At 49.0% G+C, this 24310-nt stretch overlaps 2 protein-coding genes across 5 annotated transcripts in view; both read left to right on the top strand.

Moving 5' to 3' along the window:
- The window catches only part of Dhdds (dehydrodolichyl diphosphate synthase subunit), a 29726-nt gene extending 11907 nt beyond the window's left edge, over window positions 1–17819 (top strand). For all 4 annotated transcript variants that reach the window (XM_052177665.1, XM_052177668.1, XM_052177667.1 and 1 more), the window contains exons 7-9: window positions 4149–4263; window positions 6760–6867; window positions 16826–17819. In XM_052177665.1, the coding sequence (XP_052033625.1) occupies window positions 4149–4263; window positions 6760–6867; window positions 16826–17062 (460 nt within the window). In that variant the 3' untranslated portion in view covers window positions 17063–17819. The remainder of the gene's footprint in view (window positions 1–4148; window positions 4264–6759; window positions 6868–16825) is intronic.
- Window positions 17820–20310: 2491 nt separating this feature from the next.
- Hmgn2 (high mobility group nucleosomal binding domain 2) lies at window positions 20311–23492 on the top strand. The gene is made up of 6 exons (XM_052177669.1): window positions 20311–20441; window positions 21227–21271; window positions 21460–21489; window positions 21798–21848; window positions 22212–22307; window positions 22693–23492. The coding sequence occupies exons 1-6, from the start codon at window positions 20427–20429 to the stop codon at window positions 22726–22728; spliced, it is 273 nt and encodes a 90-aa protein (XP_052033629.1). The 5' UTR covers window positions 20311–20426; the 3' UTR covers window positions 22729–23492.
- Window positions 23493–24310: the final 818 nt, after the last annotated feature.

The raw sequence follows: 24310 nt of genomic DNA, 5'->3' as shown, positions 1-24310 counted from the left end.
GGGCTCTGTCCAAAAACAGGGCTTCGAACTCGGAGGTTAAGAGCGCCTGCTGCTGTTATAGAGAACGTGTATCTAGTTCCCAACACCTGTGTGACGGCCCATAGCCATCTGGAGTGCCAGTTTCAGTGCACCTGACCTCCTCCTCTGGCCCTTAATCTTTTTTACAAATGGATTGGGGATAGTGGGGTTGAATGTCCCCACCACACAACAGACCTTAGGGTCCATTGCAAGTACAGCATTGAAAAGTAAAAAATTAGTGCCAGCAGGATGGCTCAGCAGGTGCTTGCTACCAAGCCTGGAGACCTGAGTTTAACCCCTGAACACATGGCGGACGGAGAGAAGCAGCTCCTCTGTGTCCTCTGGCCTCCATGCACACACTGTGGCACATGCACTCTTACATGCACAAGCAGTGGAGTACACGGGCCGACTCACCGGGCCCACGGGTCAGCTCTAAACCCAGTTCCAGGAGATCTGCGCACGCCAAGTGCATGGTACACAGATGTGCATGCAGTCAAATTCTCAAACACATAAATTATGCTGAGTGGTGGTGGTGGTGGAGGCGCATGCCTTTAATTCCAGCACTCAGGAGGCAAAGGCTGGTAGATCTCTTGAGTTCAAGGCCTGCCTGGGTCTACCTAGCAAGTTCCAGGTCAGCCAAGGCCACACAGAGAAACTCTGTCTCTAAAAAACTAACTAAATAGATCTTTTTTGAAAAATAAAGTAAACCTTTAAAAAATAATTAATAAATAAATATATCCCAATGTAAATATTTGTAACTAGAAATCACACTGAGGAGTTTAGGCCGGGAATACTGGCTTGCTTCTCCATTTAATGTTGTAACAGTACGTTTTCATGCCCTGTACTTTAGTACATTTTCCACTACATTTTCAGTAATTTTCACTAGCTGAAAGCTAATGTACACAAATGTATTGTAACTTAGTTTACCTAAATCTCTCTGCGCTTCTTCTGTATTTAAGCTGATTCTGATTTCTCATTAATTCAATGGTGATCTCCTTGAGCATAGAGTTGTCTGCACCTGGGATCCCTTCCTCTGGAGCTGGAGCTGGTGGGTTGTCAAGATTGATTTGTCTTTTCATTTTGATTTTCTTCTTCCTCGTGGTGGGGTTCGAATCTAGAAACAGAAACATGCTAGGCATGTGCTCTACCATTTCAGGCCCTGTGGTTTCTTAAATGTTTTCTGTTTTGTTGGTGAATAATGGTATTTCTATTGTTATTTAATCTAAGTTATTTCTAAACAGTTTTTATGAAGGCAACCAATACTGTTTACTTAGCATTGGGGCTTTCTTTCTTCCTATGTTTTTTTGAGACAGGGTTTCTCTGTGTTGCCCTGGCTGTCCTGGAACTCACTCTGTAGATCAGGCTGGCCTTCAACTCAGAAATCCACCTGCCTCTGCCTCCCAAGTGCTGGGATTAAAGGCGTGCACCACCACTGCCCGGTGCATCAGAGTTTTAACTATAATCAATAGATCCTTGGTTTCCTTTTGTCAGCTTTATCTTTCCCCACAGTTTCCTCCTTTTCTGTTTACCTTCTGCCCACACCCTGAAGCAGGCAGCAGAAAGTCCTCAGAAACTTTCTACTAGGACTCTAAGTGGATGTCCGTAGTCAAGAGGCCCTGGCAGTGAGACAGGAGATAGTGTCATTGTTATCCCGTGTTTGCTTAGATGGCCTTGTCATCCCGTGTGTGTTTGGGCATTTCATAATTCCATGATGCACCCAGATATGTCGTTGGATTTGATTGACTCGGTATAGCCATGCGGTAGATGATGATGATGATGATGATGATGATGATGATGATGATAATAATAATAATAATAGGTAAGTGGACCTATTTGAAAGATGAGGAAGCTGAGCGCGCATGTGGATTGTACTGTCTTACATACTTACATACAGAGACTTAGGACCATGCAGTCAAGACAAGAGTGTGTGATTGCCACGGCAGTCTGAACCCTTCTCTTGCCCAGTCGTAAGCAAATGTTGTTTGCTGTACAGTTATACAGAAAATACATCTCCTTCTGTGGTTTGAAAAAAGGTAATTAAAAAGTGAAGGCACGTGCCCCAAGCGCCCAGCTAGTAAGTATGTTTATTTTTCTTTTCTTTGTTTTTAAAACTCGTTCTGTGGGCTTTTTTGAGAGTATGCTTTCCTGTACAGCCCAGCTGTCCTTGAGCTCCTGCCCCAGCTTCCAAGCTCTGGTTTCTGGTTTTGAACACTCACTCCAGGCATTTATGCTTTAATTCTTCTTAAAATATTTTCCTTGTTTTTTTATTTTTGTATATGGATGTTTCCTTTATATATATGTCTGTGCACCATATGTGTGCAGTGTCCTTGGGGGCCAGAAGCGGAACCTTGATTTGCCCTAGAACTGGAGTTACAGAACCACCACGAAGGTGCAGGGAATTGAACTTGGGTCCTCTGCAAGAGCAGCGGGAGCTCTTACCACTGACCCATCTCTCCAGCCCCTTTCTGCTGTGTTACCCTGTGACATGCTCTCCATAGAAAGTTTGGTTTTTTTCACATTTCACAAGATACAACTCATAAATTGGAGATTCTTGGTCCTGTTCGTGTGTCCACGTTAGGGTGGGCAAATACTCCTGGAGCCGTCAGATACCAACCTTGAGAACACCCTCCTCTGTCAGTGGGAAAGCTGTATTTCCAGAGTCTCCCTCAGTTGTCTCTGCTCGTCTGTCTCCTTGAGAGTGCCTTTCTTACCAGCATAAGAGAAGTCGTCATTCTCCTGCTTCGGTTTTCATTTTGTTGTGGGGAGCAGGTGTGCCACAGTACACTTGTGGGTGGCACAGGCCAGCCCTGGCAGGTGTGCCACAGTACACTTGTGGGTGTCACAGGCCAGCCCTGGCAGGTGTGCCACGGTACACTTGCGGGTGTCACAGGCCAGCCCTGGCAGGTGTGCCACGGTACACTTGCGGGTGGCACAGGCCAGCCCTGGCAGTTCATTCTCCCTTTCCACTTTTACGTGGCTTTGAGGAATGAAACTCAGATCACCTGGCTTGTGTGGCATTTGCCCACTGAACCATCTTTCCTGCCAGCCTTGGTTCTTTTTATTAAATTCTGTGTGTAAGGCCTGGGGTTCAGTCTGCAGCATAAATCACTAAATAGACAAAAGTCTTTCCTTCCTTCTTGACCAACTCACTGTTAAAAACTTTTGTGTGGCTTTCTCAACTTCATTTTTTTGTACATAAATATACATACATATATGTATGTGTATATATATATATATATATGTGTGTGTGCATATATGTTTTTTATAATACAGTGATTATCATAACTCCCTTTACATAGTTTGTGGCTATAGACTGGTGTATATTTTTCACAATATGTTTTCTCTTTTTTTGGTCTTTTTCAAGACAGGGTTTCTTTGTGTAGCCCTGGCTGTCCTGGAACTTACTCTGTAGACCAGGCTGGCCTCGAACTCAGAAATCTGCCTGCCTCTGCCTCCCAAGTGCTGGGATTACAGGTGTGCGCCACTGCCGCCTGGCTCACAATATGTTTTCTTAAAGTTGCTTTTTTTCATGTAACTAGTCTTGGAAGTCTTTCCAAACCAGTATATTTAATTTATATTCATCTTTTTGTTGTGTTTTTGTTGTTTTCAAATCTAATTGTCATTTTGTAGTTCTAGCGATTGAATTCAGGGCCTTATGCCTTGCAGGTGCATACACTACCACTAAGCCACATACCCAGCTTTACATTTTCTTTAAAAAAAATGAAAAAAGAGCCTCAGTTGCAGAGTGTCCTCTCACACTGCCAGGGCAGAGCGTGTCCAAGGAGAGAGGCAGGCGGGCACGTGTAGCTCTAGGCCAGTAAGCAAATGAGATTGGGCGGGCACTTCCTGCCATCCGAGCCTCCTCTTCTGTATCCATAACAACGGGCATGGACACCCTCCACAGGACTGTGGATGGTGCCCTATGTGTTAGAGTGCGTGTTTGGCACGTACAAGGCCCTGGGGGAGAAGCAGCGCTGTACACGGTCCGCAGATTTAAAGTCACTCTTGGCTTGGGGATGTGCGGGCAAATGTATGTGATGGTGGCCAGTCACCAATGGGGAGGCCGTGCGTGGGAGTGGACGGAGCGAGCACCACAGAGAGACGTGTGCTTCTGTCTCCTGCCCACCTAGTGATGTCTCCGAGTCTCTGCTTGACAAGTGCCTCTATAGCAACCACTCTCCTCATCCCGACATCCTGATCCGGACTTCTGGGGAAGTGCGGCTGAGTGACTTCTTGCTCTGGCAGGTAGGTTGTTTTGGAGCATGTTTTTTGGGGTTGGGCTGAACCCCGGAACTGAACAAGAATCCCAGATGGAGTGACTTGTTCCTGTTCTCCACCATTGTATGAGCAGGGCAGAGGGCTTCCATGTAGAAGTGTCAATCCTCCAGGTCGTACCTAGTAACACTGTGTTGCTTTCTTCACCTGACCACGGTGTCTAACATGCTCCTTGCAGTCCAGAGTGCAGAGCTTTCCTCCTAAAGAGAGCCCAGAGCCGTCCTCCCTGATGAGAACTTACAGATGCCCTTGAGACCCTGGGTAAGCTGGGTGTCTGACCAGCACCACCAGAGCCTTCCCTTTCCGTTTGCCATCTCCTCTTCAGAATACAAGTCTCCATCTGCACAGGCAGGTTCTGTGAGAGTTCCACTGCGTCCAGACTCTTGGGCCTGCGCTTGCTCAGCTGTCTCAGCATAGCTCGTCCCTGAAAGCTCACACCTAGTTAGTACTGTCTGCTTAAACATCTCAGCCGGGCGGTGGTGCTGCACACCTGTAATCCCAGCACTCAGGAGGCAGAGGGAGGTGGATAGCTCTTGAGTTTGAGGCCAGCCTGGCGTACTGAAAAAGTTCAAATCCCAGCAACCACATGGTGGCTCCCAACCATCCGTAGTGAGATCTGACGCCCTCTGCTGGCTTGCGGGCATGCCCTCAGCACTGTATACATAATAACTTTTTACAATAAGGACTGGTGCATACACATGACAACCTGTATTTGATCCCTGGCATCCACTTTAAAACCCTGCTGTGATGGGACACACTTAGAATCTCAGTGCCTAGAGTGACAACAGAAGTCCCTGAGCTCTGGCTGGCCAGCACTGCCTCATCTGCAGGCCCCAGTCTCAGAGAGCGAGCCTGTCTAATGAGGAGCAGAATCCAAGGTGACCTCTGACCTCCACGAGCACGCAGACACACGCAGGTGAACTGGCAGCTAGCTACTGCAAATGTTTTGACTTAAAGTTTGGGTATCATGAAGGAAATTTAGTGTCTATCTAATGTTTCTGGTACTAGAACACACTTAAGAAATGACAGTGGCGGTGGGTTAGATGCGTTACAACGTGCACAAAGCCCTGCTTTGATCCCTGACACTTCCCAAAGAGGACACAAAGGAAGGCAGAAAGAAGATGGAGGAAAGAAAGGAGTTAGAGATGGGGAAGGAAAAATAAAGAGAGAACATATTGCAACAGTAGAGACCATACCAAAAAGGGTCACCCAACAGGTGCTGGAATCCCAGGCCTTTATAATGAGACTTAGCATCTGGAGGTGGTGGTGCATGCCTTTGGTGGCAGCACTTGGGAGGCAAAGGCAGGTGCATCTGTAAGTGCAAGGACAGCCTGTTGGACAAGAAGTCTGGGGGATGTCATTGCATCCTTAGGAACAAGAAGCGGCAGCTCTCCGGCCAGCCTCCTGCAGAGGCCGCTTTTAACTGGCCGTGGTACCTCCTGCCTTAATATTGCCCAACATTCGGAGGCAGAGGTGGGCTATTAGTAGGAACCTGGAGGCTGCCGTTCTACAGAGCAAATCCAGGCCATCCAGGGCTACATAGGGAGACGCTGTCTCAGACTAAAAAGCCACTTTGATTTGTTCTGGAGAAAGTACTTGGCATCTTGGTAGAAGCTCCAGTGGGGAAGGTGGCATTGCTCTACAATAGTGAGCAGGTTTGCCCCCGGGGTCGGGGTGGGGGGGCATTTGGTCATTCAGTCCAGCAGACAGTACACAGTGGCTATCAGGAGTGTTGGGGTCCTGGGTGGTCATGCTCCCCGTTCTCAGCTTTTCCTTCATGTGTATTTCATCCTCATGGTTCTGTAAAGACTCAGTGAGGCCTAGAAAGGTGAAAAAACTCATCCAGTTCTGTGGTAATGGTAGCAAGGCAGCTTGGCTCCAGAACCCATGGGCTTAAAACACAGAGTCACACTGCTGCTACTTAAAATAACGGGAGCGGTTACCATTTGTTCTGGCTGACTTTACCAGACTGTGTGTCTCAAATGACCTCCAAGGGCCAGGAGCCAATAACATAATCCAGATGTCATTTCATAGTCCTAAAATTGGCTTTTAGAGACATGGTGTAGCTGGGCGTGGTGGCACATGCCCTTGGTCCAAGCTCTCAGGAGACAGGCAGATCAATGTGAAATCCAAGCCAACATGGTCTATGTAGCTAATTCCATACCAGCCAGTGCTGCACAGTGAGACTTTCTCTGGCAAAGAAGAAAAGAAGGGAAAGACCTGGTAGAAGCATTTCTCTAAGTTAGTTTAGCTCTTCTTTGCCACAGGCAGGGAATATAGTTGCCTTGTGGCCCTTCCACCAAGAGTGAGAGAAACTGGGCTGGCTGCAGACACATCCAGGGCTCTGGAAACGGGTGCCATCTTGTTCTAGGCTTTTCCCAGCCCGCCGCTCCTCCGTCGGGGTTCTGAGCAGTATGTGTCTCCTTGGCTGTGGCTAACTCAGACTCTGCCGCTTGTTTTCACCAGACTTCCCATTCCTGCCTCGTGTTCCAGCCTGTCCTGTGGCCAGAGTACACGTTCTGGAACCTGTGTGAGGCAATCCTGCAGTTTCAGATGAACTATAGCGCACTTCAGGTATGAGTTGGGCAGGATGGCGTGGGAAGGATGGCTTTGGCAGGCCCGCCTCACACTAGACCTTGCTGTGTACTCCTTTTTAACAATTTTTATTGTATTTGTGAGTTTCTGTGCTAGATGTGCCATAATTGATGCATGTGTGTGATGTAATGCATGTACAGAGGGCAGCATTTGAAAGTTGGCTCTCTCCTTCGTATGGATCTCAGGAATTGAACTCAAGTTGTCAACCTTGGTGACAAGTGCCTTTACCCTCTGAGCCATCTTTCTAGTTCACAAACATTTCTTGACAATGGTGGTCAATATAATACTACTTCCCACCCACTGATCATTTACTGTCAGACACTGAGCGTTTTAGTCCAGTTCCTCGTTTCTGCTTTCAAGAACTCAGTCAGTCAGGTCTTCTCAGTCTCTCTATAAATGAGTGAGTGGGGGGATGGCTGGGGCCTGGCGTTGATGCTTGTAATCCTAGGAGCTTAAGGCCAGCCAGGGCCTGGAGAGAGAAGGAGGGGAGAGGGGGAAGAGGGAGGGAGAGAGGGAGAGGGAGAGGGAGAGGGAGAGAGAGAGAGAGAGAGGAGAGAGAGAGAGATTGAGATTGTTTAGGGTCCAATATGATATAAGAATAAGGTGTCCTGAAGACACAGGACAAAGCTCAGAGAACCTAATCCAAGTCACAGCTGTTAACACCCACCTCTAATACTTGCTTTTGGGAAGCTGAGGCAGGAGGATCTAAAGTTCAAAGCCAGTGAATTTGAGACCGGATCTCAAATAAATGTTTGTGTGACAGTAGGATTCTTCAGAGCCCAGAGCGCTTCCAGAGCAGAGCAGCCAGGCTGTCTTTATTCCGCTGGTGGGCTCCCGTAACTCTTGCCTGAGTCCTACCGACCACCTCTGCCCATATGGTGGAGGCACCAACCCGGAGCTGCCACGCTGGTTCTGTCTGTATTTATCTGTGTAACTCTCCCTAAGTGTATCAGCCTTGTGTCCTTATTTCTTCAGATAGGAGAACAGGCACAGGAACTAACTGTGCCAAGGCCACAGAGCTAGGGACCGGAATTTTGCAATCATAGATGTTTCCTAAGTGTGGAGAGAAAATGGGCAGGAGGAAGGAATGATGTAAGTATTAGCGCCCCTTTTGGGATCCTAATGGAAGCCATAGAAGATATCCAGTGCCTTGCAGGGGTGGTACTTACACTCCATCACATAGACTACTTCAGGGTTCACAGATCCCCGAAATCTGTCCACAAGCCCCCATCTGGAACTTCTAGCATTAATGACTTGAATTATGAGGGTTTTATCATTGAGTCTCACAATATGAGTATTGAACAAGGTGGCTCAGAACAAGTAGAACGAGAAATAGTAGAGCGTCTGCTACCTGCTGCCAGGGAGGGTCACCATCTGTCTGTCTGTTACCTGCTGCCAGGGAGGGTTACCTTCTGTCTGCTACCTGCTGCCAGGGAGGGTCTCCATCTGTCTGTCTGTTACCTGCTGCTGGGGAGGGTTACCTTCTGTCTGCTACCTGCTGCCAAGGAGGGTCTCCATCTGTCTGTCTGTTACCTGCTGCCGGAGAGGGTCACCTTCTGTCTGTTACCTGCTGCCGGGGAGGGTCACCTTCTGTCTGTTACCTGCTGCCGGGGAGGGTCACCTTCTGTCTGTTACCTGCTGCCGGGGAGGGTCACCTTCTGTCTGTTACCTGCTGCCGGGGAGGGTCACCTTCTGTCTGTTACCTGCTGCCGGGGAGGGTCACCTTCTGTCTGTTACCTGTAGCTGGGGAGGGTCACCTTCTGTCTGTTACCTGCTGCTGGGGAGGGTTACCTTCTGTCTGTTACCTGCTGCCTGCCAGGGAGGGTTACCTTCTGTCTGTTACCTGCTGCCTGCCAGGGAGGGTCACCTTCTGTCTGTTACCTGCAGCTGGGGAGGGTCACCTTCTGTCTGTTACCTGCTGCCGGGGAGGGTCACCTTCTGTCTGTTACCTGCAGCTGGGGAGGGTCACCTTCTGTCTGTTACCTGCTGCTGGGGAGGGTCACCTTCTGTCTGTTACCTGCTGCTGGGGAGGGTTACCTTCTGTCTGTTACCTGCTGCTGGGGAGGGTTACCTTCTGTCTGTTACCTGCTGCTGGGGAGGGTTACCTTCTGTCTGTTACCTGCTGCTGGGGAGGGTTACCTTCTGTCTGTTACCTGCTGCTGGGGACTCCGGTTACCATCAGATCTTTTTCCTGCAACTGAAGCTGCACCTGAAACTGAAACATTTTTTAATTCTTATTTTTTTGATGAGAAACTTTCTGAAGTACATCTTGTGATTTGACACCTGCAGTATAGGTAGCGTTTTTTTGTTGTTTTTGTTTTTGTTTGGTTTTTTGGATTTGGTTTCTTCGAGACAGGGTTTCTCTGTGTAGCCCCGACTGTCCTGGAACTCACTCTGTAGACCAGGCTGGCCTCGAACTCAGAAATCCACCTGTCTCTGCCTCCCAGAGTGCTGGGATTACAGGCGTGCGCCACCACTGCCCGGCTAGGTAGCGGTTTTTGCTAGTGATGAATAGTATAGTCACTTTCTGATGGTGAGGATGCTGGGAATGGTGGCCGCCACCACCTTCAGCACCTCATTGTACAGTGATATAGAGTAGGACTCTATGCTATGTAGATGCTCCCAGATACCTGGCTCTGAGACCTCTTAGAGAGTTTTCTAAGACCTTCCTCTTTCTTCTCCTGCTGTGTCAGTGGCTAATTTCAACAGCGTACCCCCTTCCCTTTCCTTCCTGTTTACTGTTTTAAGTCAACTATAAGAAAAAGAAAAGCAGGGCAATTAACACAAGAGAGTGTGTGAAGTGAGAGTAAACTGTCTCTGCACAAAGCCTGGAGAGAGCTTGGTGTGAGAGCCTTTGTGAGGAGACGTTCTTGTGTGGAGACCTATAATTTGAATGCCCAGAGCCTTTATTATGTCAAGTTTCTTTGAGCCTTGCACGTGGTTTGTAGAGGAGTTGCCTCTGGCTCTGTGCTCTCCATGTGTTTACTGAGTCCTTGCTATGAATCAGGCATGTAGTCATGCACCGGGCAGTCAGCAGTTACCCTGCCAGACAGCTGTCTGTCCTCGTGGAGTGGGCATTCTTAGTGGAGTGACAGACAGTAGGCAAGCAAACAGGTCAGGAAATGCTCAGCTGTGGTGAGTGGAAAGGATACGGACGCGCCCAGGGACAGCGTGGAGGGGAGGTGGGCTGAGGGAATGGAGGTACTGAGAACGCTAAGGGGGAAGGCGGGACAAGCTGGGGGCGCTAGGCTTCTTAAGCATTCAGAGCTTGGTACCTGGAACTAGCACAAGCAGACGGCTTAAAGAATGAGCAGACACTGATAAGGCATTTTACTAAAAACAAAACCACTTGAGACTCTAAGGGGCAGAGGCAGAGCTGGGAGGCTGAGCATGTGTGTGCACAGTAGGTCCAGGACTTCATGCATACCCGGCTAGCTGCTTCCCCAGGCCTGCACCTGCTTCCTACTGTGCAGGGGTATGTGCCTGTGAGTGCAGTTAGCTACAGAAGCCAGGGGTGTCATCCTTGGGAGCTGGGGGTGTCTGTGAGCTGTATGTGCTGGGACTAAAGAATAGTTCGTGCTCCTAACCACAGAGCCATCCCTCCCCTCCCCTCTGCCCCCTTAGCCCCCTCCGTTCCCCTCCCCTCCGCCCCCTCCCCTTCCTTCGTCTCCCCTCCTCTCCCCTTTCTGTGGACCAGAGAAGTGGTTTAGTAGCGTAGAGCACTTATCATTGTTACAGAGCACCCACTTGGTGGCTCACAACCGTCCTTAACCCTAGTTCCTGGGAGTCCTGTGTCCTCTTCAACCTATTAGGGCACTAGGCATGCGCAGTGTACACATACATGCATACACACATGTAAGGAAACACATACTAAGTAAGTCTTCAAAACCTTTGTTTTTCCCATCTGTATTTGCTTCTTTAAAAAAAGGTCTAAGCTTTGTGTGGTACAGTGGTACCTTTAATCCCAGCAGTGTGGGGCAGAGGTTCTCTAAGCTGGAGTGAGTTCCAGGACAGCCTGGGCTACAGAGTTGCAGGGTTGAATGCCTCATACATTCAAGGCAAGTGCTCTGATTACTCCCTCTTCATGAATGTTTGGAAGCACGGGCGCCTGACTCAAGGCTCGTCTTGTCTTTGTTTCTTCTGGTGTTCAAGAACAGGCTCAGTGCTGTTTTCAGAGTGAGCTTCTTTGAGCGTTTGCACAAAGATGTCCTAAGATCTACACAGACATTTTAAAGAATTAATGCTCTTGAGATTCAAGTGGGAGTGCCCACCTGTAACCCCAGGGCTTTCCATGGACAGCAGGAGGACCTAGGGGTATCGTCTTCCCAGCTGCATAGCACATTTGTGGCCAGACTGCTTATGTGAGACCCTATCTCAAAGAATGTTCCCGATTGATGTATACAGGGTACTACATATGCTCATGAGAGACACTGACCTTTGGGACTGCTGTTCCGTGGGCACGGTGGCCCATACACTCCTGCCGGCCTGGCACCCAGGCATCTGGCAGGAAGGAGAGCCATGTGTTTGAGGGCACCAAGGCTACATAGTAAAACTATCTCAAAAAAACCCTAAAAGGGTGGGAGACCTAAAGAGATCCATCAGCTGGTAAAGTGCTTACCGAGCAAGCTTGTGCACTTGACCCAGGACTTCTATAAAACGTATCGGACTGCGAGATGGCTCAGTGACTAAGAACACATACATCTCTTCCAGAGCCCTTGAGTTTGGTAGCCACCATCCACACTGGGTGACTGACAACTCTGTGCAACATCAGCTCCAGGGAGGTCTGATGTTTCTGGTCTCCATGGACACCTGTACATAATGTGCTCATACCCACATAGAGAAGCAAATAATTAAAAATAAACCTTAAAAATAATCTGGGTGTAATGACATACGGTTGTAATCTCAGTGCTGGGGAGGTCGTGACAGAAAGAACCCTGCGATTATCTGGTCAAGCATTGTAGCCTTCTTTATTGGTAAGTATCAGGCTACTGTTGAGGTGCTGTCTTTAAAACCAAACCAGAGCAGGTACACAGAGCAGGTACACAGACCCTGTCTTCAAAATAGAAAAACTGTAAACAGAACCTGAGCAAAAATGTGAGGTTGACCTGTGGTTCGCATGTGCTCGCTCATCTGCAGTCACATGGGCCTGCATGCAAGTACATACATGTACACAGACATAAAGAAAAGGGAGGAAAAATAAAGACTTAGGGTAACTTGGGGGGGCTGTTTTCCCCTCCTTTTTTCTTTGAAATGAGATCTATAGCTCTGGCTTGCGTGGTACTCACTGTGTAGTCCAGGGTGAGCTTGAACTCACAGCGGTTCTACTTGGTCCTCTAGGATGTGATTACAGGTGTGTGCGGGAACTGCCAGAGTACACTGCTGTGTCTCACTCGCTTGGGTTTCCTAAGGGCAAATAACTGAGAAGAACCTAGGGCACCGCTGTGGCTGAGCGTGGCTCCAGACTCGGGCGTATGGGCGGCCGTATAGAAGATGGTCGGCTTCCCATTTCTCTGCAGGAACTGCCGCTGTGCACGGGCATGAGACCTACTGCCCATCCCTTAAGAAGCCACATTGGGCCAGGTGTTGTAGCACATACCTTTACTCCTAACACTGGAGGCAGGTGAAACTCCGTGAGTTCAAGGCCAGCCTACACAGTGAGTGCTAGAAAAGGGCAGGTTATATAGAGAGACCCTGTCTCAAAAAGGTTTTTTTGTTTTGTTTTGTTTTGTTTTTTGATTGGAAATTTAAAAAGCTACTTTGGAAAAATCAAAAGAATTTCAACCCACTGTGTGACATAAACCAAGTCCCTTTATGTCTCTGCCTTAATATCCTTGTCTGTAAACTCCAGAGGCTAGCTGATCAGCTGCCCTTGTCCTACAGATAATGGCCAGACTCTGCCTGGACTGCTTCTGCACTGTGGCACTGGACTGAGCCTTCCGAAGACCTTCAGGGAGCTCTCTCTTTCCTCCCTCTGGGGCTGTTGGTCCTCCTCTTGGTTTGGCCAGGCCTTTGCCTATGCAGCCCCTGGCCACCAGCTCTGGTGACAGAATAGCAGACAATTCTAAGAGGCATTCTTTACCTCATTTTCCTAAATTAACCCAGGGAGGTGGGTGTTGTTAACCATTTCATAGATTAAGAAAAAGCCTTAAATGGCTGGAGAGGTGGGGCAACGATTTAAAATACTTCTTGCTCTTGCAAAGGGCTCAGTTCACCTTCAGGCATCTACATGGTGGCTCACAACCATTCATAACTAGTTCCAGGCTTTCAACACCCTTTCTGACCTCCAAAGGTGTGTCTATATGTAGGGGTGTGTGTGTTTGTGTGTGTGTGTGTGTGTGTGTGTGTGTACAAGCAAACCATTTATACTCATTTAAAAATCTAAAATAAATTTTTAAGGAACAAAGGAAACCTTGGAGCCTGGTATAGTAACTGATGACTGTAATACCAGTGCAGGCACCAGAGACAGAAGGATCATCATAGGTTTGAGGCTATCCTGGTTCTCATAGAAAGTTCAGGTCAACCAGGCCCACAAAGCAAGATCCTGTCTTTAAATAAATAAATAATTTTAAAAATTATGTTATGATCCAAAAAGAAAATTTATAGCTGGTAGTTTTTTTCAACCAATTGAAAAGTTTTGTGTAAGATATGCAATATCTAAAGTAAATATTTGACTAGAGATATTTGTTGTGTTACCAAATCTTAATATCTTATCTATAAAATAGAATCTGTAATCTCTCAGGATTATTCTTTTTTTCTTTTAAAGATTTATTTATTTATTATATGTAAGCACACTATAGCTGTCTCCAAACACACACCAGAAGAGAGAGTCAGATCCCATTACAGATGGTTGTGAGCCACCATGTGGTTGCTGGGCTTTGAACTCAGGACCTCTGGAAGAGCAGTCAGTGCTCTTAACGGCTGAGCCGTCTCTCCAGCCCTCTCAGGATTATTCTTTTTTTTTTTTTTTTTTTTTTGGTATAGAATAGAGTTTATTCAGAGTAGGGGATGGGAGTTAGTGGTAGAGAGAGGGAGAGAGAGAGAGAGAGAGAGAATAGAATAGAGAGAGTGAGAGAGTGGAGGCCAGTCATGACCACGTGGAGGGGGAAGAGCCCCAGGGGCAGAGAGGTGAGAGAGTGTGGGAGAGCAGAGAGCAAAAGAGTCAGGATTATTCTTAAAGAAAATAAAGTTTCTTGTATGTGTTATGGGAAATTCATGGTTTTTCCTACAAATAAAAAGTTTATTTGAGAAAGAAAAGAAAAAAGGAGAAATGACTCCACTGTTAAGATGACGACCTGGTCATCCAAGGTATGAAGTCCAGTTCCCAGCATTCACAGCAACTAACAGCCGCCTGTAATTCCTGCTCTGAGGGGAGTCTAGTGTTCTGGTCTCTGTAAGCATCTGGATTCATGTACACACACACACTTTAAAAAGTAATAAAAATCCTTTAGGGGAGGAAGGCTTTGAGACAGGGTTTCTCTGTGTAACTCTGGCTGTCGTGGAACTCACTCTGTAAACAAGGCTGGAATCAAACTCACAGAAATTCACCTGCCTCTGACTCCTTAGTGCTGGGATTAAAGGCGTGCGCCACCACAGCACCTTCAGCTAATCTTTTCTTTAAAAGGAAAAGACAAAATATAGTCTTAGGTGAATCTTTTGGACTAGAATTTCTCAAATTTTGGGGCTTCAGTTTCATTCTGATCTGAGAAAATTCATGCACCTGTGTGTGTGTGTGTGTGTGTGTGTGTAATATACATAGGCATATGGTGTGCCTCAGTGTGCCTGTGGAGGACATAGGACAACGCTGAGTTGATTTTCTCCTTCCACATTCTTTGTTGTTTTGTTTTATTAATCTTTTTGAGATAGAATCTCACTATATACTCCTGGCTGTGCTAGAACTCAGTGTAGATCAGGCTAGCCTGCTACTTTCTGTATACCAGGCTAGCCTTGAACTCACAGAGATCTGCCTGTTCTGCTTCCTGAGTGCTAGGATTAAAAGTGTAGACCTCCATAGCGAGCTCTCCTTCCCGCTTTTCATGGAGTCCAGGGACTGAGTTCCTGTCAGGCGTTGGCCAGTCCTCCCTCGGCAGGATCTCTCACTACAGGTGACACTATCTACTCTGCTAGCTGGCACACACATACTTTAACCTTTTGTTTCTGGAATCCAGCTTCAGTTATTCTCTCTCTCTCTCTCTCTCTCTCTCTCTCTCTCTCTCTCTCTCTCTCTGGAATCCAGCTTCAGTTATTCTCTCTCTCTCTCTCTCTCTCTCTCTCTCTCTCTCTCTCTCTGTCTCTCTCTCTCTCTCTCTCACACACACACACACACACACAAATTGTGGAAGAGGGGCTATATTTGTTTTGTTTGAGACAGGGTCTGTTATGTAGCCCTGGCTGTCCTGGAACTCACTGTATAGACCAGCCTGGCCTCAAATTCATAGAGATCCACCTGCCTCCTGAGTGCTCAGATGAAGAGTTCACTGCCATACCTAACCTGCTCCCAGCTCTGCATTGAACATCAGTGAGACAACGGCTGAAGGGTTTGTGGGCATGAAGGATGCTCCTAAAGCATAAAGACAGGGTCTGGGCCAGGGTGGTGCACACCTTGACCCCAGCACTCAGGAGGCAGAGGCAGGCAGACCTCTGAGTTTAAGTCCAGCCAGTTTCCGTATGGCCAGGGCTACCCAGAAAAACCCTCAGCAACAACAACAGAACACAGTGAGGACACAGCAGGCAGAGCTTACAGGCTGGGTAGAATAAGACTTAAACACAAAATACCACAAGTTTGGAGATGGTAAAGGACACCAGGATTGAAAACCCTATAGTTACCCTATCTGAAGAGCCCACTGCTTACTGGTCAGTATAGTGCATGCTTGACCCAGCTGCTTGGAAGTCTGGACAACATGGTGGAACTCAAAAACAAATACGCTCCACCAGGTTGCTGGCTCATGGGTTCTGCTCAGTAGGAGGAGTTCTCTGTAGGCCACAAGATTGGCAAGGCCTGAGTCCATGAGACGAAGCAGCCCTTCTGCTCCAAGGGATTCCCCCCTTCTTTTGCCACAAGTGTCCTTACTATCCGTTTATGATCACATGGTCAAGTGATTAAATGCTTCCTGTGCAGAGTGCTTCACGTGCCAGAGAGGAAAGAGTAGTCTCTTATTATTTGTTCAAAGACAAATGCAAGGTCTAGAAGGTGTTGCCAGAGACTGGTTTCCACCACCTGCTAAAATTGATTCCAGGGGCCCTGATGGCTTTAGGGCGCTGTCAAGGGATTCTTTCCTAAGAGAAAGAGCCGACTAGAGGCTAATACCTAGTCTAGGCAGCAGTAAGTGGCTTAACAGAGTTGAGTTTGCTTCTCGGTGTTCCTAGACGAGCCATTTGCTCAGAGTCAAGCCTGTCTTCATTGTAAGAGGCAAGTCCAGTTCTAGACCCTGAAAACAGATTAGAAAGTTGGAGAGCAGCCCCTGTCACCAACCTAGGAACCACAAGAAGACCCAGTGAGTATTTTGTCACAGACAGTAATAACATAAAGTCGCTGCCTCTCTGCCTGCTAATGCTAGAGTGGGTTTTGCATTTATTAACCCTAATCCTTTAAACCTCTCTTCACGGTAGGTACAACCCCCACTTTACAAATGCAGTTTTAAAAGACTAGGGTCTTCCCAAGCCACAAAGCTAGTTGGTAGAAGAATCAGAATCAGACTATTCACCTGTTTCTAAGCATAAAGTTGAAAAGAATTTTAAGAAATGCAGACACTTCCACACAAAACAAACCAAGATGAACTGCCACTGAATTGGCTGTGTAGCACAGGTGCACTGGTTAGCCCTCCCAAGCCTCCCACACTGGTGGAAACTCCAGAGTTTGTGTACTTGGCCATTCTGTGCTCTACCCCCTACCTTTTCCATGCCACACCTGAAATTGTATTCCTACCTCAAACCCTAACAGAAGGCCCGAGACATGTACGCTGAGGAGCGGAAGAGGCGCCAGCTGGAGAGGGACCAGGCTGCAGTGACAGAGCAGCTGCTTCGAGAGGGGCTCCAGGCCAGTGGCGATGCCCAACTCCGACGGACACGCTTGCACAAACTCTCCGCCAAACGGGAAGAACGGGTCCAAAGCTTCCTGCAGGCCTTGGAACTTAAACGGGCTGACTGGCTGGCACTTTGGGGCACAGCATATGCCTAAGTGAGGCTGGCGACCAGCCACCTTGCCTGCCCTCTGCCTCCTGGGCCCTGACTTTGTCCTTTTCCTTTTCTTTTCTTTGGGAAAGACACCTACCAGTGGGGCATGGTGGCGCACGGCTGTAATCCCAGCACACTGGGAGGCAGAGGCAGGCAGATTTCCGAGTTAGAGGCCAGCCTGGTCTACAGAGTGAGTTCTGGGACAGCCAGGGCTACACAGAGAAACCCTGTCTCGGAAAAAGAAAAAAAAAAAAATCCAAAAAACCAACAACAACAAAAAAAGACACCTCCCAGCTTTTGATGAATTGGGGCTCCCTCTGTTTTGCAGGGAACCCCAAAGGCAAGTTCTGCTGCCTATAGATTCCTTTGGGCTACCTTGACAGTTACTCTTAAAGTTTGAGGTAGAATCATGTGTACGCTAAATCCAAGTCCAGCCACTAACACATTTTGGGAACAGGAGACCCTAACTCATTAGCTCTATGCCCTGTCCCTGTTTTTGGATGCGTGTCTTTTTCCACCAGCATATCCTTCAATGTGCAGAAGAGAAAAACCTAGGCCTTTACCCGCCTGCCTAAGCCCTCCCCATGTGACTTCCACAAAAGATTTGGATCTACTGGTAAATTTAACTGATAGGCAGCCAACATTATTGGGCAGGGAAGAAAGGGGTGGGGAGGCCAGGAAGAAATTCTGCCCATCTGCTGCCCCTCCCTTGGCTTCCCACCTGGGGTTTGCTATTAAATCTCCACCCCCTCCCACCACCAGTACTGACTGCTCACTGACAGGCTCAGCGCTCCTGATGGCTCCTGGAAGCCAGGCAGTGATTACAATCCAATTACCTATTGTTGACTCAGCCCACACAAGCTTTACCCCCCATGCAGGGCATGGGGCCAGGCTCCATCCCCTGTGAGACCCAGCCCCCTCCACGACTCCAGACAGGGTGGCAGAAGGGCCTGTTGAGGTCCTAGAGTCTAATCCAACACTGGCCGGTTGGGGTTTAACCTGTCAGGACTGAACAGAACCAAGTGTTTCCCAGTTGACTATCTCCTTCACTCACCTCTCAAACTGATTCCCACTCCCGCCTTCAAGGTCCTCACAGCTCCTGGGCTAGGTAGCTCCTCCCTAGGTAGGCCCTGAGACAGTTTGCTCTATGCATGGCAGAACTTACTCTAGGCCTCTCAGCCTGTGAGGCCAGCTTCCCCCAGCAGGAAAGGTGCAAGGTTGCATCCTTTCCTGGCCTCCCCATAAGGCGGTGGAGAGAGGACCACCTTTGAGGAAAGGTCTGCTGAGCTATTCTGCTTCATATATCTGAGAGCTGTACTAGCCAGAAACACCAAACAAATGCCACTCTGGTATCAAGCTGTCCGTAAGCACTCTCCCCAGCACCTCCCTCCCCAAATGTACGCTTTAGATTTCCAACTTTCTAGGCCGTGTTCTCCATCCCCACTTCTGTGCCCAGATGCCTGGCACTGGTGAACTTGCCATCTTCCTATCAGAATCCAAAAAGGACTGGCTGCAACCAAGAGCCAATCAGTGCCCCCTTTGGCCAGCCCCCTGTACACCTGGCACTCCCCAAAACCATCCCTGGCACAGAGATCCCCAGAGCAGGTGCTGTACATTTTCCAGCTTTACAATGAGGCTGTTGACAGCTTTAATTAGGGAGGCATGAATTATGTGGCTATAATACAGAGCCCTACAATTAAGGCGGGAATGAGAGGCTGGAGGCAGCAAACGGAATCTGCCCAGCAAGCATGGCTCTGAGTCCTGGCTTTCTCTTAAGATTGGAGTACAGTAGCGGTGATTAATGGGGCTGGTATCTTCCAGCCTGGGGACCTGTATTCTGGGAAAGTGCACAGGGGTGGGGTAGAGGATGGCTGCTTCCGGACGCACTGTGGGAAGAAGAGGCAAAGGCTGCAAAATGCTTGATTTGAATTCGCAGATGTTTGCTTTCTGCTGGTATGGTTATTGCAAACTAGCTTCAACCCTTGCCTCAGAAATAAGGGTGGGACCTATTTTGTGTCTTCCGCCTGAGCACCAAACACCGTATTGCAGATGTTAGCCAGTTGTGTTATGGGTATCAAAAGGAATTTAAAAAAATTTTTTTTTTGAGATACACGGTTTGTTTGGCAACTGCAACGAAAGAACGTTTCCCTTTACTGCTGCAATTGGCACCCTCCCTCGGGTGAGCGTGGCTAGCTCTGGGAGGCCGGGCTGGGGTGCACTGGAAGGGCCCCTTCCATCACACCTGTTCATCTACTTGTTTCCTAAGCTTCCGGCGCTTTCCTTCAACCGCCTTTCCCGCACGCAACCGAGAGCAAGCCGGCTTGGTAGTGTTAGGAGGGGTTTGGCCAGCTGTGGCATCTGCAAGGCCCAGGTTCCATGGCCTCTGCTGAGTGGGGGCAGCTGGGCTAGCCATATCCCGGAGCCAGCGAGCTTGGTGGGAGGGGCGTGCTCCCGGGCAGTGGTGGCGGCTTTTCGCCACCATTCTGTGACAGGGTCCAGAAGGCCAGACGAGCCGGGATTTAAGGACGCCGCCGGGCAGATGTTGGGGGGCTGTTTAACGTTGGGGAGGCGGCTCCGCGGTAGGTGCTGAAAGGACAGCTCCTACCTGCCCCGCAGTCCCCGAAAAGCATCCCCGTGTGCACCGTCCCCACTTCCAGCCCACCCCTCCACAGCCGTGGACTGCTTTCCAGGTGAGGCACACGGAGGGATTTCCCCAAGGTGGCAACTCCAAAGGATGCACGTCCGACTGCGCCAAGCTAGCCTCCCGCTCGCAGCCCACTGGAGCCGGTGGTCCCCGGAGCTGCCGCCCGCGCCTCAAGCGGCGTGCTTCCCGCCGCCTACGGAGCTGGGCGGCGCGGCCAGGCCTCACAAGCCCCTCTTCTGGGGCCCCCAGCGAGAGCAGGAAGGAAAGCGGCCGAGCTGTGCCCAGTGTCGCACAGCTTGGAGAAGTGGTAGAAGGGTTGCATAAGGTGGAAGGAACTTGGTAGTTTGCAAAAGCCAGGTCTGGGCGGGAGCGGAACCCGAAGCCCGCCGCCTCGCGCGCCCCTCATTTATTACCTCCGACTCCGAGGCGCGCCCCCTCCCCCAAGGCGCGCCGCCGTCACGAGCGCCCTCCCCCTACACCCCCTCCTCACTCCAGAGGAGGTGAGTTTAAACCCCGCCCACGTGACCCCAACTGGGCCAATGAGCGGCGGCGGGAGGTGAAATCCGGTTCTAACCGGTCCGGGGCTCCCAGCGCTATAAAAACTTTATAAACCCCCCGGAGCCCGAGCAGTGTGAAGAAGCAGCGAGGACGACCCCCGGACGGACCAGACCCGCGAGCCGCTGTAATCCCGTGTTCAGCGCCGAAGTCCACTGCCGCCGCCGCCATGCCCAAAAGAAAGGTACGTGGCGCGAGCGCGCGGGCGCCCTGGAGCCGCCGCTGCCGCTGCTAGCCTCGAGCTCAGGACTCGGCGGTAGATCGGGCGCGGCGCGAGATTCCAGCCCGACTCGGGCTGCAGGCGAATCATGCGCGGCGCGCTGCCCGCGGGCGCCAGAAGCCATATTGGAGGATCGGTGGCGGCAGCAGGAGGAGCCATGTTGGCAGCTGTTTATCCCGCTCCCTTTGGCCGCCCGCGCCCCCTCCCCCACCGGCAGCCCCCTCCCCTCCTCCCGCGGGCGAGCGAGCGAGCGGGCGATTCAAACCCGAAAGGGCGGGAAGGCGGCCCTCGGTTAGGCGGGCGGGGGAGCGCGCTGCCGCCAAAACTGCGTCCGCGAGGGGCGGGGTCGCGGTGTAGCTCCGCCCCCAGCCGCCCACGTTCCGGGCGCACGAGACGCGCGCCCCCGCCCACGGGTTCCCCCGAGCTCCCGCCCTCGACGGCTGCCATAGCAACGGCGCTGGGCTCCGCCTCCGGAGAGGTTTGTTTGCACAATCTGCAGCTGTTGTTACTGCCTGGCTCCGCTGGCTCCCAGCGCCCGCCCGCCCGGCCGGGCTCCAGCTTCTCCCGCGCTTTGCGGCCAACCTACCCGGTCTTCCGTGCGCGCCGCGGGCAGTAGCTGAGCCCATTCCCCGCTAAGGCTTCCTACATAAAAATTGAGTGGATACCTTTTTAGAATGGTGTCTGTTAAGTTCCTGTTGACTGAGATTTACTTCCGAGCTTACAAGTTTTGGTTTGTTTTCATTTTGTAGGCTGAAGGGGATGCTAAAGGAGACAAAGCCAAGGTGAAGGACGAGGTGAGTCTATATCCGTTACAGGATACAGGCCTGACGTAGTAAAGCCCACCAGGCTCCTCGGATAATAATTGACCACAGCCTTGGTCTAGAGTATTGGCCAAAAAATGTTTCATTCACTCTCCTTTAATGTGAAGCTGACGAGTGGGGAAACTTGTGCTTATTTTTCTTGTTTCTTTTTTCTTTTATAGCCACAGAGAAGATCTGCAAGGTTGTCTGCTGTAAGTGTGTAATGCTTCGATTTCCTCATCCTTACCTGAGATTGGGAACCACTTGGAGATCTCTGTGATTTCATTGAATTATAGATTGTGGCTGATTTTGAGGAAGCTACTTGAGATGTTGCACATCTTGAGGTGTTTGCTCTTGTCCCAAGTTCTGATGCTTCTGAGTAAAGTGTAAAATGGCTTTTACATTGTAAAAGAAAGGCATTCCTGAGAACCTAGTTTTCCACTTTGTGGTTTGGTGGGTTGTTTCTGTGGCCTGTGGTACTAATGGTTTCCTCTTCTTCCGCTCTGCCCACCAAAACAAGAAACCTGCCCCTCCAAAGCCAGAGCCCAAGGCTAAAAAGGCTCCTGCAAAGGTAAGCTGGACTGAGACACTGTGGAGCTAATACTAGATTGGGAATTTTCACAGAGAACTGTCTTTCCCCACCTTAGCCTAATTCAACAAAACGATGACTCCTTCGGGGAATGTTATTTTGATAGCTTTGTTCCTGATAACTTGTCAACGTTTAGTGTCCTTGGCAAAAGTTACAGAAGACTACAATTGACTATTGAAAGCATTTTTAGCTATTACTTTTGGAGGACTGCAAGTTGTAATTTGATTTAGCCTAGTGAGGGGGAATAGATCGTCAGTAGGCAAGCCTACTTTGCAGGAATTTGAAGGTTGTATCACTGTAAAACAAGCCAAGAAAACTGTTGTGTCCGTCTCTCCTTGGCTTTAGAAGGGAGAGAAGGTACCCAAGGGGAAGAAGGGAAAAGCCGACGCCGGTAAGGATGCAAATAACCCTGCAGAAAACGGAGACGCCAAAACAGACCAGGTACAGTGGCTGTTCCAGTCCTTGTCTGGTGTGCCTGCACTTAGTGATAGCTCAACTTTTTGTTGCCTGTTATATCTGTGTCACACTGCATTTGATGAGATTTCCCTCCTGTCTAAAATCCTCCATTTGAAAGTCTTATCAAAATCTACAAGGCTTATCCTGATATGTCACTCATGCTGGTACCATAGAGTTTTAAAGCTGGGAGTGACCTTTGGTATTTATGTGTGGGAGGGGAGGGGTGACAGGTGGACCGTTCTTCAGGTGCTGTCATGGTATCTCTAAGTACCCAAGACTGGATTTTAGTCTGAAAACAAGATGATTCCGTATAATACTATGAGCAGATAAGTTTTGGTGTACATGCTAACTTTATCTGTTTTTTATTTAGGCACAGAAAGCTGAAGGTGCTGGAGATGCCAAGTGACGTGTGTGCATTTTTGATAACTGTGTACTTCTGGTGACTGTACAGTTTGAAATACTATTTTTTATCAAGTTTTATAAAAATGCAGAATTTTGTTTTACTTTTTTTTTAAGCTATATTGTTAGCACACAGAACACTTCATTATTGGGGGGAAGGATCATGTGTCACTAACAAAATATCTCCCAAGTGGGATTGAGAACAGAAAACCTCTTTCCCTGATAATTTTGAAAGGCTCCTGTTGGCTCCCAGGAGAGATGTCCTGGTCTTGACACAGGTGGCCACCAAGGCACAAAATGCCTTGAGGTCTGGGAAAACTCTAAATTCATTTTTATATTCTCTTCCCCCGTACCATCAGCATAGACTTAATTCCCTTAAAACCGGAGACCCATTGGAACCTGGCCCCCAAAATTGGTTTCCAATCAATTGGGCGATGTGGACTTTGCCATGACTTTTATAAGATTGTGGATCTTCAGATTGATAATTCTGCCGTGTTCGCTTCCTGAAAGTCAGGGTCGGCTTGTGAAACGTTGTTAAACAACATCCTTAATGTGAAATGTCAACCCTCACTCTAACCTACTCCCCCCTTTCAAAGCATTGAATGAAGACTTCATTGGGTTTTATAGTGGCTTTCTGATTTCGGTAGTCTATACAAGAAGGGAATTTGGAAGTTCTTGTATATTGTTGAGTGTCTGCCCATGTCCTGCCTGAAATACCATGACTGTTTATGAAAAGTATCTTTAATAAAGCTGGTTACAGTTAGATTGGAATGCTGCCTCTGTTCTTTTCCCAACATTGGGGAGCCAGGCTTGTTTTGATGGGTCAATCTTGGATCTGGTGACATGCTGGTAAGGGGAGGTGGATATCCTGTGTCAAGGTCGACATGACAGTTTACCTTCTGAAGCATGAGATGGGTTCCTGTCTGAGGCAGTGGGTACAGGTATGTAAAAGAATGTCAGACCTGTACCCTTGGGACATTCGTTCTAGCTATTGAGGTAGTTCCCAGAGAAGGGAACCTGTAAGCTGTCCTTGGACTTATGGTTAGCAGTTTGGTGTTTGAGCAAAACTTGAAGCTATAGTTGGGTTCTTTACTATTCAGATGGTAAATATAGTTCAACCATGGACTGCATGGAGTTCTACCATGGGCTGTGGTAGTCTTTGGGCCAGTTAAGTAGACATTACCATGTATCATAGCTGGTAGCTTTCCCAGTTTGGGGTCACTTGCCAAATAGTGGGCTAAGTGTGCTGATCTTTATTCCCGTAGATTGGTCTGTTTAGCACCAGCTCTGTGCTAAAGGGTGGACATAACCATGTGGCTGTACTTTCGTACTGTAGCCTCACTACACTTGGGAGGCTTAGTCAAGGCCTGGAGTTCAAGTCAGAGGTGCCTTGATATCAAAACCATTTCGGCACCAAAAAGCAGAGCCTTCTGGGGGCACTTAGTGACTCTCACAGAAGATGTATGTAGGTCTGGGTGCTAGCACACAGGTGGTCTGCTGACCCCTGGTACTTCTAACTAGTTCCAGTGAATACCCTCTTCTGACCATCCTGCTCACCGGGCACACATGGTACACAGACATGTAGACTA

The sequence above is a fragment of the Apodemus sylvaticus genome, chromosome 3 (genome assembly GCF_947179515.1).
Source record: "Apodemus sylvaticus chromosome 3, mApoSyl1.1, whole genome shotgun sequence".
Classification (NCBI taxonomy): domain Eukaryota; kingdom Metazoa; phylum Chordata; class Mammalia; order Rodentia; family Muridae; genus Apodemus; species Apodemus sylvaticus.
Note: the sequence above shows the minus strand (reverse complement) of the source record. Positions and strands in the feature narration are given on the sequence as shown.